The 16,716-nt window shown below is 42.2% G+C and overlaps 1 protein-coding gene across 1 annotated transcript in view; it reads right to left on the reverse strand.

Annotated features, from left to right (window-relative positions):
• Positions 1-8,223: 8,223 nt before the first annotated feature.
• The window catches only part of snx7 (sorting nexin 7), a 70,278-nt gene continuing 61,785 nt past the window's right edge, over positions 8,224-16,716 (reverse strand). Inside the window, exon 9 of the mRNA XM_080752044.1 lies at positions 8,224-9,983. Within this exon, the coding sequence (XP_080608170.1) occupies positions 9,903-9,983 (81 nt within the window). The 3' untranslated portion in view covers positions 8,224-9,902. The remainder of the gene's footprint in view (positions 9,984-16,716) is intronic.

A 16,716-nucleotide genomic window follows, 5' to 3' on the forward strand; every position in this document is an offset into this window, starting at 1 on the left:
ATCTTTGACCATCTGTTTGCCTGTGTCCATTTATGTCCATATATGGAGATATCTGTATCTGTCTGTCTGCATCCATTTTATACCCATATAACAGTGCTGGTTCCCCCTTTAATGCAAACCCCATTATACCTGTTGTCATAGGACCCGTTTTGACCATATGTTTGCCTGTGTCCATTTATGCCCATATATGGAGATATCTGTATCTGTCTTTTTGCGTCCATTTTATGCCCATATATGGAGATCTTTGACCATCTGTTTGCCTGTGTCCATTTATGCTCATATATGCTCATATATGGAGATATCCGTATCTGTCTTTCTGCATCAATTTTATGCCCATAAATGGAGATCTATGCAGACACAGTACCATTTCCGGAAAACCCTGATGTCAGACATCAGAATCCGAACCTTTCGTGCTGGTTCCAGAAAATAGCGTATCGGATCGATTTGAAATAGGGAATGAATGCCCCACCCTTTAATGCAAACCCCATTATACCTGTTGTCATAAGAGCCGTTTTGACCATATGTTTGCCTGTGTCCTTTTATGCTCATATAGGAACATCAGAATACGTAACCATGGCATTTTTTGTTGACAGCCTGATGTCAACAATCAGCCCCGCATAAGGAGATTCCGAACGTTTCGCGCCTGTTTGGGAAAACCGCGCGTCGGGTCGAGTCGAGGCCCGGCACTGCACTCCGCACCGCGGCGGGGAACGCGCGTGCCGAATCTGAAGCCGGTGGGACGAACGGTTCTCGAGATACGCGGATTACAGACAGACAGAGACTTCTCGCATTTATAGATAGATGTGGTTTTTGCCAGACCCATGAAATGGGTAGGCCTACATAAGCAAATGTCGGTCTGTTCCTTTTCTATATAAAGGGTATATATGATGATGACATGATGATGACATGCCTACAAAAGGCATGATGTCATAAATGATGATGACAGACAGGGGGTCTGGCACAACCAGGTTGACCTGGTCTAGTTATAATAAGTATCCAAAAGTAAATGTTTTTCTTTCTTTATTTTTTTATACTCTATATATAAGTAAAATACCCCATAAGTATTCAAAAGGCTAGGCCTATTCTAAAGGCCTAAGGCCTTAACCACTAGTAAACCCTATATATTTCAGTGACCATATGGTGTCTCCCCTTCCTTTTTCCTGTTTGTCTATTATGACACGCTCAGAATAGGGACGCTAGGGTTTATGTGGTTAAATGAAGAGTTCGGTCAGCGCTGTGTAAGGCCCAATAGCAATGTCTCCTCCCCTAAGGCCTTAAAGACGAAGTGAAACGTAAAAGATGTTTTACATTTCACTTTAGAGAATGTCAGTGGTCATAATGGGGACAAAGAACTGATACAGTAAATAGAAATTAATAATGATCCCAAGGTACTCCTTTACTTGTCTCACTGTTTCCTTGACACGCTGATTGAGAGCCACTGATGCAGACTGAACTTGGGGTGGACTCTGGGTCTTTCCTGTCTCTCTGTGGTGTACTGGAAGAGATAGTTACGTTTCCTAGTTGACAGATCATACAGCTATCCATACATTTATGTCTGTTTGTATGTTCTGTTTGTATGTCCTTTCTTCTGATCGATTTCACACTGGGTGTATTTCTGTGGACCCAAGAGTAGAGTGTTGACGTCGATCGCATGAGCAGTTCTCCAGAACCAGCCCTCTCCCGCACGGGTATGTGATTGGCACGATAAAATAAAGCATTGGTTTCATGAAGTCTTTAGTTGTCTTTACAGTATATAGTGGATCAATACTTGTCTGTGACTGGGGGGAGGTTCTCATGGAACCCTTCCTGTCTACTGTACCAACATTAACCAAGACAAAGTGAGAGCGGGTAGATTGGATGCGGACAGTGGTCGACGGTTATTGAGATCGATATAACCACCGTATTCCTCTGTGCCATCTCACTGACCATGGGCTCTGGAGGCCAGCGGGGCCTTGGTGAGAATCCAGATGAGGCGAGAGAGGCAGAAGTGAACCATTTATTTCCTCATAATGATATTGGATGACTTCTGGCCCTCCCGGGACAGTGCTATTAGAAGAGCATTAGGCCCTAATTCTTCAGTGGCGCATGGGCTGTAAGGATCAAACTGCAGTGTGGGTGCCATTGTAGCCACATTTCAATAAGTTACAGTTTAGTTTACAGTTTAGGCATTTAGCAGACGCTTTTAATCCAAAGCGACTTACAATAAGCAGATACAACATCGCAATAATAAACAAGATAATAGGTCAGTACATTAACAGCAATATAACAATGTAAATGGATATCTATCTAGAGAAAAACACAATATAATCAAGTTCTAAAGAAACCTAACAAACAAATGTTAACTAGCTTCATGTATGGTCATTGATTTTACTGTAGTGCTAAGGGTTTAGGTGGAGTCTGAAAAGGTGAGTCTTCAGTCCACGGCGAAAGGTAGCGAGTGAGTCCGTTGTTCTAAGTGCGACAGGGAGTTTATTCCACAACTTGGGAGCCAAGAGGGCAAACTGTCTCGGACGAGTGGATTTTTGCCCTGGAGTTTTTAGCGAGGGTTCGGTCAGCATCCCTGTGTTGGCTGATCTAAGTGAACGAGTGGGGGTGTAGGGGTTGAGAGCAGTGTGTGGTGCCAACATAAGGGCACTCTTGTGACATCATGACACAACTAGAAAATCAGTTCCTGCAGAAGCTGCATGGGTTCGCTGAAAACACACAGCAGAAATTATAATACAGTATGTACAAATAATGTGTACATCCCTCCTGAGACGGGAGACGGACTTTGGATTCAGCTCAAGCCCAAGCAGTAATATAAATGGTAAGACAGAATTCATTTCCCAGAGGAATCCACTGGGGAATCTGAGTATTATCCTTTTTCAAAAATCTGAAAAAGTATAACAATTTGTAAAATACAAAAAAAAAAAAAAATTACGCTGCTTACAGAGAACTGGACAAATAGGCTGAGAGGAGTTGAAGAATCACGTTGTTCATGCCTTCTCCAGTTCTCCAGGGCCACAATTGTTCTCCTTTCTTTGCAGACTTTCCCTTAAGAAAGTACAGTATGTTTGACAAAGCTGAAGTATGCCTCTCTTTTTTCGACAGACGAGAGAAAGAAAGAGCTTTGCGCCAGCTGGAACGACTGGGATCGATGGTGTGTGAAAGGAGTGAGATAAAAGCTAGGTAGACACGCTATGTGGCAAGCTTTGTGCGATCGATGGCTTTCAACTTTAAAATGACACGTTGTAAAACCATTATAGGTTTGGAATGGCATTCTTTTTTCTCTGTTCACTCTCATTGCACTGTGAAGAGGCATTCCAAACAAATCACACTTTTAGAATGTGTACGATAATGTGGGCAAATCAGATTCTGCAAGAACATTTGTGAACACCGAAGTGGCTAGATTCATGTTTACTATTTGCATTTGAAAGACACATCTACAGTAATTAATAGCTCACCAGTGTCAGTAACATGTCATGACGACCAGTGGTGTAAGTATATGTACTCAAGTAGGCCTACTGTACTTAAGTACACGTTTGGGGTATTTTTACTTTACTGAAGTATTTCAAATTATCTAATTCTACTCCACTGTATCTCAAAGACAAATATTGTACTTTTCACTCCACTACAATTATTTGAAAACTGTAGTTACTCGTTACTTTGTAGATTTTGATTATTATTACCAAAAATATACATTAACTTAACTACTGCAGGATTGCAATATTGGAGTACTTTTTCCTGATGATGACGATGACGAACAATCTGCTTTGTTCACATTCGTATGCGTGCTAAAAGTTCGATTTTGAGAGCTGTTTGGCTAATGAATGGAGAAGAACAGATTGCTACGCTCACAGAAAGCAAAGGAGCGACAGACGAGGACAATTGTCAATAACACACATTATATCATCACGCAAAGCCCTGATGTTCAGCGTGTGTCACTCAATGGGAATAAAGTGCTTTGACATTCTAATTTGAATCTTTTTCCTGACATCTGTTCACTGCACAGGGGGTGCAGTGCAGTGCACACAGCTGTGGCCCTCACAGCACCATCCAACGCACATTGATTTATTATTTGCAGGGTTACCATTAACTAAAACTAACAAAAAGGGATGTGAAGTTACGAAGATGGAAGATGATTGGACACATACTGAGCAGGACCACAACAACGACTGCAACATAACAATGACTTACATGGTCACCATAAGTAAAAAGAAGAACGTTTTAATAAAATTACTGAAATCGCTGAGACAATGTCCTTGAAAAAGAAAAAAGGAAAGAGATCTTCAAAAATAGAAAGACATAAAATAAAATAAAACATCTTTACACTATTTTGTGTGTTCTGTTAATTTTTCTGACCTTTTTGAATGCCTTTTTGGGTGCTGCAACAGTTGAAATCTTCCTGCATTGTCCCAGTGCCAAAAGAAGTCGTCCGTCCGTCCGTCCGTCCGTCCGTCCGTCCGTCCGTCCATCCATCCATCCATCCATCCATCCTAAATGACTACAGGCCACTCTGCATTGTCCCGGACCCGGTGCCAAAGAAAAGTCGTTCCTCGGTCCTCAAATGGCTACAGGCCATTATTACTCTGACATCACAGGTCATGAAAACCTTTGAGCAGCTGGTACTGAATCAACGGAGACCGATGGTGAGTGACAGTGAAGTTAGTCGCTTAGCTAGACAATCAGCCTGAGTAGCGAAAAGTCACCACAAAGTATAGATATAGGATAATAGTTAGCAGTGATAGTGTGTGTTTAAAGCACAACAATGCAATAAGATTAACGTGAGAAGTAACGGTAGTGTCGTCAGCAGGTAAGAAAGTACCACAGGAAATAACGTAACACAGCCAGTCCATACTCTCTCCGAAACCAAACTTTTCGTCGAAGAGTTCCGACTTTCCGACTGGTTTTGGTTTCGGAGAGAGTATGGACACTGGACAGGCCTTTACCCTCACCAAAAAGGGTATGACGCCACTAGCATTGGGACACTGGGGTTCATACTAGGTTTATTCATTTATTTATTTCCTTGTAGCATTTCTTTGTTAACTCAGGCAGACAATGATGTTTTGCAAGACCCAAGATAATGTCTTTATCATAATCGTCTGTTGGGTGGAAACTGTCCAAAACTGTTACTTAAAACAAAAAAAGTTTGAAATGTGTCGCTTCTCGATGTGTTTTTTTTTAGCTTGTGGATCTGCTACTTTATATGCTTTTGTGTGGCGCTGTAGTTTGATCAAGTAGGGCTTTACCAAAAAACAAACAAATCAAACGAGTATTTATGGGGATGAGAGCATTCTGCCCAATAGCGACCATATTGGGTCTCACTCTCTACAGAGACAGCAGACAACAAAGGTGTTTTGAAGTAGGACATGGGTTATTAAAATGTCTCCGTGATTGGCTTATGAATAACAAGCATCATTATACAGTACAGGATCCACAGCTGCAGGCTAAGCCATGGATGTGGAGGGGTTACAGAGGCCCGGTCATGTTGGAAATTTACTGCATCTCTCTATCATTCTCTTTATCTTTCTCTCACGCACAAACGCACATGCGCGCGCACACACAAGCACGCACGCATGCACGCACACTTGCTGTACCTGGAAACCAGACAATCGCTGCCATTGCAAAAACAAAAAAAGTTCTCTACAGATTATATATCTGTAGAGATTATATATATTATTATTATACAGATTATATATACCTCTGTGAAAATTGGGTTGGATCATGTCAGTGTCAATTAAATGACAACAGCATTCAAACCTTTCCGTATAATCCGCACATTATCCAGCTCAGGGATGATACAGAAAATACGTTTTTATATCATCCTAGTAGGGGGATTTGAGCTCACTCTGGGAAAGGTGTGGGATATAGTGTAAACCGTGTGCGTTATTATGTGTGTGTGACAGTGTTTATGCATGCATTCATGCGTATATACTGTAGCAGCAGCTATGTTTAACCCCCCAAAGTAGGTTACCCTACTTGGCTTATAATCACATTGAATATTAAACCGAGGTCCTTGAATGAAGCGCTGGCATTGTACAGTATATAAGCCCCCTAATGCGGAACGATGTGGGGGGCATTTCAACGTTGTTAGCATGCGGCTGTCCCACTGTGTCACCTCGGTGGGCAGCAGCTATGGCTGAATAAATAATGCATCTTCACTGAGGTTGGTGTCCATTAATCGCTGTGATCTTCTTGGCTAATCTCTCTCTCTCTCTCTCACATGCACGCACACACACACACACACACACACAAACACACACGCACGCACACACACACACGCACACACGCACGCACGCACGCACGCACGCACGCACACACACACACACACACACACATCCGAGCGCAACCAAACATAAAATAACTTGTCTTTTAGTTCTACTAGTCTCCACTAGTGCTTCCCCATGCTGAGCTATATCCGGTTGAGTGTTTTTATTTGGCAGAAGTACCAACCAAGGAAATTATGTTGAAGCTTTACATATCTGTTTACATTCCCCTTGAATGAAACAAGTGTTGTGATTCGAAATAGATCTTTTCCGGGGGAAATACACACACTGGGATCGATCCAGCGCGTGTATAGATACTCTCTGCTTCATGTTGTGGCCAGACTTTTCTCTTCGCAGATGAGTAAGGCTGGGAACGAGTATAGTCCCTCCCTCACATTTTAGTCTAGTTTTTATTTGTCTGCGAATTGTCAATATATTTAGTCTCAGTTTTAGTCATCATAGCTTAGGTTTTATTTTGTTTTTATTTGGTTTTCGTCACTGAAAGAAATTACAAAAAATACGAAATCAACACTAATTGGAGCCTAAGAATAGCCAATCAACAAGCTCACAGTGCGTCACAGTATTATTATTTTTTTGTGTGCGTTTTGTGTGCGTGACATCAAGCATAAAAATAAATACTTTTTTTAAACCATAATAAAATAATGTTAAGAAAGTCTTTTGAGGAACAGGAAAATGGTTATGGGAACATTTGGCACTCACAAGTACAGTAGCTATAATACTACAAGCACGCACACACGCAGGCACACACACACACACATCCCCTCCTCATTTCCATCCTAGCAGCCTGTGCCTTTTTCCTTGCTGCGCTTCTTTCCCCACTAATGCCATGTGTCCTCAGGCTGGTCACGGGGGATTCTTAATTTACTATGATGAAGGGGGAAAAAAGAGAAAGAGAATCTAATTGGAAGAGGAAGAATCCTTAGTGGCTACACTACAGAGCATGGCTGGCTTTTGTTGGCCATAAGGAAATGAATATTCCAGTAGCCTAGATGGAGCTCTCGCCAGGATTGCACTGGTTTACCCCTCCATGCTTTGTGTTTGTGCGTGAGTGCGTTTATGTGTGTGTACTTGTTTCACTATACTTGTGAAGGCCCCACTTGCCAAACAGCCTCAACACATACTCTACAGTATATCGTCGTCTGTCGGGTTTCAAAACCGTTCCCTTTTTTTACTGTTTTTATTATTATTAAAAGAAATAATAATAATGACTTAAAATTGTGAAAATAGCCGACAGGCACACAACGCCTCGCATTGCTACTTTTGTGCGACACTCTTGTATGATTAAGTAGGGCTTTAATTAAAATAAAATAAAAATTTACTTTGAGATACAAGGTTTCTGCCATGCTGGCTTGTGGCGGTCATTATTGTACAAGTTACATTTTTGACACGTACAGTACATGCAAAATGGGTAAAAACACACAAAGAGCCAGGGGTGTCAATTGGGTATGGCAGGGGTATGCAGCTGCCATACCTAACCCAGGGGGGGGGGGGGGGGGGGGGAATAAAAGTTACTTTTAAACATAAATCCATGCACACGCGCAAGACACCAGTCATGTTGCCATTTTCTGAACTGACGTCACTGCAAAGAGCTAGCCGTAAACGACCATTACAGGTCTCCAACACAGTGTACAAATGAAACCAAATGGACCCTATACGGGACCATTTGTACACTCTCCTTGCAAATAAAACATTTGAGAACGACTAGTACTAGTGCACTCCTAATGTGCTATAGTGTCGTAGTTAATCAGTTTCATACATATTATGAAGAAAACCTGGAGACTTGACATGCAGTAATGGGGTCTTAAAAAATAAAAATAAGAACATTATAATGGTGTGTAAAGAACATCTAAACTTTTCCACGGACACATTTGTCCGCGTACGGACATACAGTATTGATGTTCCCACCACCGACAACAACCCATAGACATAACTCACTGTACCAAATGTATCTTTATTATCATCAAACAAATGCTTCTGTCAACATTCTTCTAATCATTCAATATCAATAAAAGCAAATGAGCAAGAAATGTATAACAGTATATAAAATATTTGGCATTATTATTAAAGTGTGGCAATTAACATTTTCTTATTTAATTTTTTTAATTAGCTAGTCATCATAAACGTAAACAAGAGACAATCTCCGAATGCTGTGAGGAGGAGGAGGATGCAAGCTTTCAGACATTCCCGTTTGAGTTTGTTGGCTATACGAAGTAACTGACTGTATTCACACGGTGGCCATTTTGTCAAAAACAGCCAATCTGACATGTTTATCCACTTAAACCCCAGCATCCGTTTTCTGTGGGAAACCTTAATTCTTTAATTTAATGTCAAGTGAAAACAGAAAAGGCACTAGTATAGAGCCCTGAAGGACTCTGCTAAACTAAAGGTTTAAGTGGTTAAGATTTTATTTTTCTGGTGGTGCCAAAATAGTTTGGAAAGCCTTTCCGACCGCCGGAAGGAATACGGTATTGGCCTTAAAGGGATAGTTCACCCAAAAAATTACTTTTTTTTCTATCGATTACTAAGCCCATGCAGACTTGAATTCATGGATATATATATATATATATTATTTTGTTTTCGTCACATTCCTTAGCCAAATATTTGATAACCAGCGAGCACAAAGAGCCTCCTTTGTTCACTATGGAGACACAAATAGTCTCCTCAAATTATTGACTTTGGAAAAGTCCATTCTATCAACTCCATTCATTGAATTATTGTATGCAACAACGCAAGTTGGTTTATGTAGTGTAACTTTATCGGTGTGGCCTTTCCTATTTTCCTGAACACATTCCATCTCGCTCTGGTGGAATGTTGAAACCATTTTCACTATTCGTTTGTCCCGCCATGCCAAGACCATCACCTTGTCATTGTGACGCACGATTGTTTCGCCAACATGCAGGTCTGTTTTTGTAGCAAAAACTAAAAAATATCCATGAATTCAAGTCTGCATGGGCCGAGTAATCCAAAAAGAAAAAGTCGGGGTAAACTATTCCCTGTGGTGTTAATTAGTGTCAGTCATTAGTGCTGATGGTGAGATGTATGACGAGGAATAATCACTGGAATGGTGTGAACTTCAAGAACCTGGGAATTATACCCTGACAACTCTTTGGCTGCTGTGTGTTTCCGCGCTGGATCTGTGCATTGCACTGTCAAGTCAGTAACTGTGTGTGTGTGTGTGTGTGTGTGTGTGTGTGTGTGTGTGTGTGTGTGTGTGTGTGTTTGTGTGTGCACGCACGCCTAATGCACGTGCGTGGGAACTAGGGCTCAGCAATTTCTAAATAACGATATCATGATATGAAACTAGACATCGTAATATTGTGAGAAGGCAAGTGTTGTCTTCTCCTGGTTTTAACCACTTTGAGCCCAAATGTTATACTTTCAAAACGTGTCAAAATCAGCTAAAAATAACATACAAGCACACTTGCGATCTGCTATGTTCACTTTTCTTTTTGAATGTTGATCGAGGTATATACAGTATTTGGTCAAAAAAATGTAGTTATATTTGTGTCCATATCTCCCAGCCCTAACAGGAACGTGTGGGTGTAAGTTATTATTTAGAGTTGTGGGGTACAGCAACAGGGGTCATTTTGAAGCAAGGCGTGTGTGTAGTGGAGGAATGAAGGCGTGGTCCAGACGTTAGGATTCGTCATCTCTGTCAACGTCCTCGCTGGTCTCGGTCCTCTGGGACAGGAGGAAGGTCTCCCACACAGCAAGACACTGGAAACAAAAAAGACACAAAGTTATAGATCAGGGGTCTTCAACGTTTTCAGGCCAAGGACCCCTTAGCTGAGAGAGAGATGAAGCATGGACCCCCAGATTCCATATAGTTTCATCGTTTGACAGCACAATCATCAGTGTAATATGGATTCATGTCAATTTGTGTTTTCAGATATTTTACCACTTGAACCGTCAATACATAATAAACTTGACCTTTCACTCTGTACTTAGGGGGCGTTCACACCAGGGTTTTTTGGTCCGCTTAAAAGGGACCATGGTCCTCTTTCTCCTTTGGTCCGCTGGTGTGAACGTGCAAAGGGACCATGGTCCCTTTGTTTGGTCCGGACCATGGTCCTCTTGAAAAGGCAGGACTCGGTCCGCTTCCAAAAGGACCATGGTCCGGTCCTCTGCTGGTGTGAACGGAGCCGGACTTTATAGAGGACCAAACGTAGGTCTGATCAGCCTACAATGTTGTTCATTGAAAAACAATATGGAAAAAAATTATAAACAATCTACTCGTGAACCAGCAATTCTAACGTCAGCTACAGCTTAGCCTACACTCATCAATCTTTATGTTTTGCAGTTGTGAAGCTGGATTAATAATTAGTTCTAAAAGCATGAATTTCTTACGGGAAACACTATTGATATGACCCAACCGCTGATATTTCTTCATTAGCTGCAGTAGGCTACACGTTAATGTATCATCTCCTCTCCCTGTGAGCCGTCACTCGGGTGGCTTGTAAGCTACATGGAAACTGGTGACCCATCGTGTGCGGTGACTCCAGGGGTCGCTCTCCGAACATGGTGATCATTGTTTGTTTTGACGCAAATACTGTCACAAATAAAAGTAAGGTCACCATCTTGTGTGCACCATCTTGTGCGCATAACTTCCATCCAACAAGGAAATGTCAAACTTGGCTTTTCTTTCGAGGCGTTAGGATTTTCGCTCTCTTTTCGCTCTCTCACTGTTACCCTGAGGACAGGCGTTCATGAGTCAAACTTTTCACATTGATGTTGGGACGGCAGTAAGATGTCCATAGCCTACTCCAGTCATCGTGTGCTGTGCCCAAAGAGTGAGATTATTTGATGTGGAAACGGTGACGCTTAGCCTATTATGTTTTTATTTGGCCACGCGTTCTTGCGCTATTTATTGTTAAATGAATCAAGAAGAAGGCTTTATATTAGGCTATATTTTTTGAGAGAGAGAGAAAGAGAGAGATTCCTCCATCCATCCAGCGCTAATTACTGCCTGAAATGTGTGAGTTTCGCTTCTTAAAAAAAAAGATATAGGAAGCGGCTGTGATTAATAACACAAAATGAATAGGCAGTGAAGTAATTTTCCATAGGAATAGCCTATTCTGTCAATAGATCAACAGCAGCCTGTATGACCACGTCCACGTGTCATTTTGTTTACATATTTGGTTCTTTTAACATAAGTCCCATGTGAACGCTAACCGGACCAAATTCAAAATGCAACAATGTAAACATTTGGTCTCTGATCCGGACCTTTTAAGCGGACTTTGGGTGAGAACGTGCCCTTAGTCTGCTCTTTTCCCCCTATACACCAAACCTCTTGCCGAAAACAGACGATCTACAAGCTCACAATGCCTCGCAGTGCCCTCAGTGCCAATCACCAGACTAGAATATGGAGATGCTCTCTGTAGCCTCACCGATCTACACCTGATCCCATGGAGAGTGGACGGTTAACAGCATCAATGGATGTGCAAAGCCTCACCGCAGTTGTCTCAGCAACGGGTTGGGATGTACAGACCTCTGTAAACTCCAGAACTGTACAGACCAAGTGCCTGAGTAAGATTCACTGCCTACAGTTGAATAGGACAGTTCTGATGAGGAAGATATTGAGTATCATGTACCATGTTAAATGTAATATTCTTGGAATATTTGTAATTATTTTGATAATTGAAAAATAAACAATTTAGCTCATTTATTGAAGATTTGCTACAAAACAGAACATCTTAAGGGCAGGGTCAACATAAAAGTCAAGGACAAGATATGCCAATTTTGTTAAAAATGTTGGCTCCAAAATGACCTTGACATTGAACATGATGACACTGAACTTGAATTGCTTCAGTCACCCCATAAATCATCTCAGCACACAATATATACTTTGATAGAAAAACCGCCCAAATAGTTGCTTAGTTATGTCATTCAGTATATACCACATTTCTTCATCAGATGTCAGACACAGGGGTGTCGCACCAAATCCTGGAATGTTCTTCATAGGGGGCGGGAGTTTAACCCATTTAGACTGGGAACGCATTATTTTGTGCTTTACCTATTGAAAAATAACAGATACAAGCTCACAAAGAACTCGGTGCCACGCTGTGAGCTTGTATATCTGCTATTTTTTATCTGCCCCTCCACCGTTGGCCCTTATAACTCACCACCTTTGGCCCTAATAACTCAGTGGAAGATGGAATAAATTCAATCAATCTGGGTAGCCTATCTGTCAGAGCGTGTCAATGAAAGAACAGCCCAGAGTTTCTGCATCGTAATACCGGCCCCCGTTTTCGAGGTGACAATAAGTCACTTCTCTCTCTGCCCTTCTATTTTAAAGGAGCCAATTTAGCTGAGCGGTGCGCCGGCTGCAGCCGCCGCCGCTCTCATGTGTTTGTCAGCAGGCAGGTTGTTGATGAATGCTGCGACCCAGACCGGGAAAGTGTTTTTTTTTTTCAGGTCTTTCAGTCCGAGTGTATCAAAAAAGCACCTTTGTTAAGGTGGAGACGACCTCCCGTTGGTCCGACCAGGTTAGCATTCACCAGCACCGGCATGTTAGCATTTCACCAAGTTAGCATTCACCAGCGTTAGTTTTCCTGAGGTTAGGGTTAGGGTTAAGGTTAGGTTTAGGTGTACCTCGGCTCCGTCCCCCCAACCTTCGGCACCTCTGCGCAGCCAATCACAAGCTTCCGCTGCCTTAACCCAGTTGCCTTTTTGATACACTCGGACTGAAAGAAAAAACTCTCCCGACCCAGACCACCCTCTTCTGCCACTCCATTCTCCACTCCGCTCCTCTCTGCATCCCTTTATTCCAGCTGCCTCTCTCTTATCTTTCTCTTCACCTCACTTCTTTGGTCTCCTCTCCCTTCTGTCCACTGGTATAGTGTACATTATAGATTACCATCGCTGACATTGTAAAATAATTGGCTTGACGTTTTATTCAAATGACCAGTGTGGAGGATCATTTGCATTTCATTTCCGGCTCAAAGGGTGCTTTTATAAACACGGGAGCCATTCAGCTCATCTGAGCTCCAACCTACAGGGTGCAGACCGGTATGCTGCAAACAGGCAGTTGCCGCATCAATACTTAATAAACTTGACCTTTCACTCTGTACTTTGTCTGCTCTTTTTCCCCTCTACACCAAAGCTCTCTGCCAAAAATAGACGATCTGCTGCGAGGCGTTGTGAGCTTGTAGATCTGCTATGTTTGGCTAAAGTTCTCAGAATATGGATGCTAGGGTTCAAGTGGTTAATATAAAAAAGGAGAAAAAAGGTTTCTAGCGCTCAACGATTTGGAGGACCCACAGTAGTAACTCTGAGGACCCCTTAGGGGTCCCGGACCCCCTGTTGAAGACCCTTGCTGTAGTGCAAAGCGCTTTTGATACAAACAGAACAAGAACGCCCAAATGAATATGCATTTGGCCGCGGACATCCCCATCAGAAAATATCTAGTGCCAGGGAGTCAGAGACTCCTGAACAAGATTTGTGGTGTTAATATTCCCTGCCAGAGCCCTAGTTTCAGCCGCTGGTGAAGCCAGCCGCAGTGGTTTGCTTTATTATTAAAAATGCATTTCCGGTTCGCAGCATGTTCTACCCCGGAACAACTCGATTTTTGCTATCACTTCCAGTTTACTTCTTATGTAAAACATAACTGCATGAACGGATTTCCAAGTGGATTTTTTAGTTTGAAAGCTTTGAACGGCGTGCACACGCAGGTTAACTCATTTGTAGCCGATCCCGAGAATACTCGTGAAAAATACTCGAGTATTTAGAGTGCCGATCCCGAGTATACTCGCGAAAAGTACTGTATATGGAGTAACGTCGGTTCTCCTACCCTGTAGCCTGGCGGAAGGTCCTGGCACGATCGGCCTCGCCGATTCAACATCATCACGGATCCATGTGCACAAAATAGTAAACCCATAACATGGAGGCCGACGGGGAATCGCATCTTTAATGTCCATTTTCTCCAAACAACACTTTTAAAGCCAAGGATGGCATTAGATTCTCGCTAATAAAACACATGTTGAAAAGCAATGATCCGCCATTACACAACCGCATGTTGATAACGATTGCTTCCGGTGAATGACGTCATGACGTCAAACCGGAAGTGTTTACGCAATCCACTTCTAGCCTTCAAAATAAGAGACTGGCCGCTTATGGGAGCCTGCGGGAGGCACGCTGGACATTTTAACCCGTTCATTTCTGGAGCACTAAATGGGTTAAAATATTTCCAAAATATAAAAAAAAATCCACAACATTTATAAAATAGCAGATCTACAAGCTCAAACAATGTGTTGCATCATAGATTGGCTATTGCATTTAGGTTTAAAGTGGGTAAACTAATTGATGCTATATTATACAGTATATTGCACCCTCAATGACCAGGGACCCACTTTGAGGAAAACTGCCCTACAATCACAGTGTATAGAACTACGGACAGCAACACACACCAATCGATTTTTAATGGCTAATGAATTAGTAGGCTACAGTTTTTAATAAGAGACGGCACACATGCATTTTAACAACATGGGCAATATCTCTCCCTCTCTCCATCTCTCTTAACCGATTTAGTGCCATTCCCGAGATATCTCGCGAAATGTACTCGAGTATCTCGAGTGCCATTCCCGAGATATCTCGCGAAAAGTAATATATTACTGTAACGACGGTTATCCTACCGGGTACAATGGCGGAAGGTTCCGAGCCGATCTCCGTCGCTGATTTATCATCATCACGGATCCACGAGCACAAAATAGTAATCCCATAACATTGAGGCAGACGGGGGATCTCATCTTTAATGTCCATTATCTCAAAACAACACTTTAGAAGCGAAGATGGCAATAGATGCTCGCTTATAAAACACATGTTGAAAAGCATCGATCCGATCCGCCATGACACCACGTAAACAATGATCGATTCCGGTGAAGGACGCGATGACGTCAGACCGGAAGTGTTTACGCTGTGGACTTCTGGCCTTCAAAATAAGACAACGGGAGTGAATGCAGCCTGAGGGAGGCATCGTGGACATTTTAATCCGTTAATTTCAGGGGCTCTTAATGAGTTAAGTTGTATACTTTAGCTGATAAAAACATAATTGATGTAAAGGATTAGCGTTCAGACCTCGATTCAGAATTGGGTGCTGCGGTAGCCAACTTACGATAACGTAAACATCAGCTGTCGTGCATTATAACACATGCACACAGTATGGCACGGCCCAATTACAATGTTTGTTTTCTTTCTTTATATAATATGTTGTTTTTATGATCAACTTAAGCCCTTTGCACACAGGCGCGTTTATCCGTACGGATAAAACGGACAATTTCACTTTTTAAAAAGAAAACAATGATTCTCTACGACCTCATGCACACCGGATCCGAATTGGCCGTGCGACGAGTGGCTGCGGCCGTGCGTCTTTTTCTCGATCGAACCCAGTTCGATTCGTGCATCTTGTCGCATGCGGTAAAAAACTCATCACTCCTTTTATGACTCCTTTTGGGATCCGCAGCGCCGATTCCGCACAGCATTGCACACAAATCCAATGCGTTTTATTCATGCAGCAAACGAAGAAAAAAAACGCAACTGTCCTGTGTGCAAAGGGCTTAAATCAATTATTAACAGCTGAAGCCCTACTTTATAAAAAAAAACACTCTAAAAGTGAGCTTGTACATCTGCTATTTTGCCATTTCTGAAAATTTCTGAAAACCTTTGCCTCTAATGTTTGCCATAAATCCTACCGTTCGATTACCTGTTGCACCTCTAGCTAATAGCGAGTGCTGCAGGTAAAGATAACATTTCCACTTAATTCCCACAACTGAGCATGCATCGGACTCCTACCATTGGAGCGTTGGCAACATAATCTGCTGCACAAATACCTTTTCAGGCATTCAGTGGCAGAGATAAGGGTGGCAAACGGTCCAACAACACGGACGTCGACGCCGTTTCCCAGGGGAATGATAAAATTCATTCCTAGGAGCCTGGCTGGAATTACAGGGCTTGCTGAGTCGACGGAACTCTCTAAGCCACAGCGATAACCATGAAAGCAGGACATGGTAGAGATATGACTTGGTAGCAACACAATGTCTGGCAGCTGGAGGAAAGACAGCAATTTTAAGTTGTAATAGATGTGCAGACCACCAAGACAATGGAATCTTCAACTGGCGATGTGGCCATGAATTACTTGACCATTTTGTTGCCCCAAAAGTATTTTTAGATAATTTTCCCCTGGTATTATTACACTTTATTAGTGTGGTTGGCCCTTCAGGGCAACCACACTATAGTACTTTGTCCGACTTTATTTCCATCCATCCATCCATCTTTCCAGTGCTTAATCTGTGGGGGAACAAGGTGGAACAATGTTCCCCCATCTCTATATTTGGAACCGGCACCTATTTGATTGGATTCGGGACCTTTCCTGTCAATCAATAGTGCTGTTTGGTCATTTATGTTTTCATCCTTACAAATAGAGATGCAGCATTTCTCTTTACTTTATATTTTCATG

Source organism: Nannobrachium achirus (assembly GCF_963921795.1).
Source record: "Nannobrachium achirus genome assembly, chromosome: 21".
Taxonomy (NCBI): domain Eukaryota; kingdom Metazoa; phylum Chordata; class Actinopteri; order Myctophiformes; family Myctophidae; genus Nannobrachium; species Nannobrachium achirus.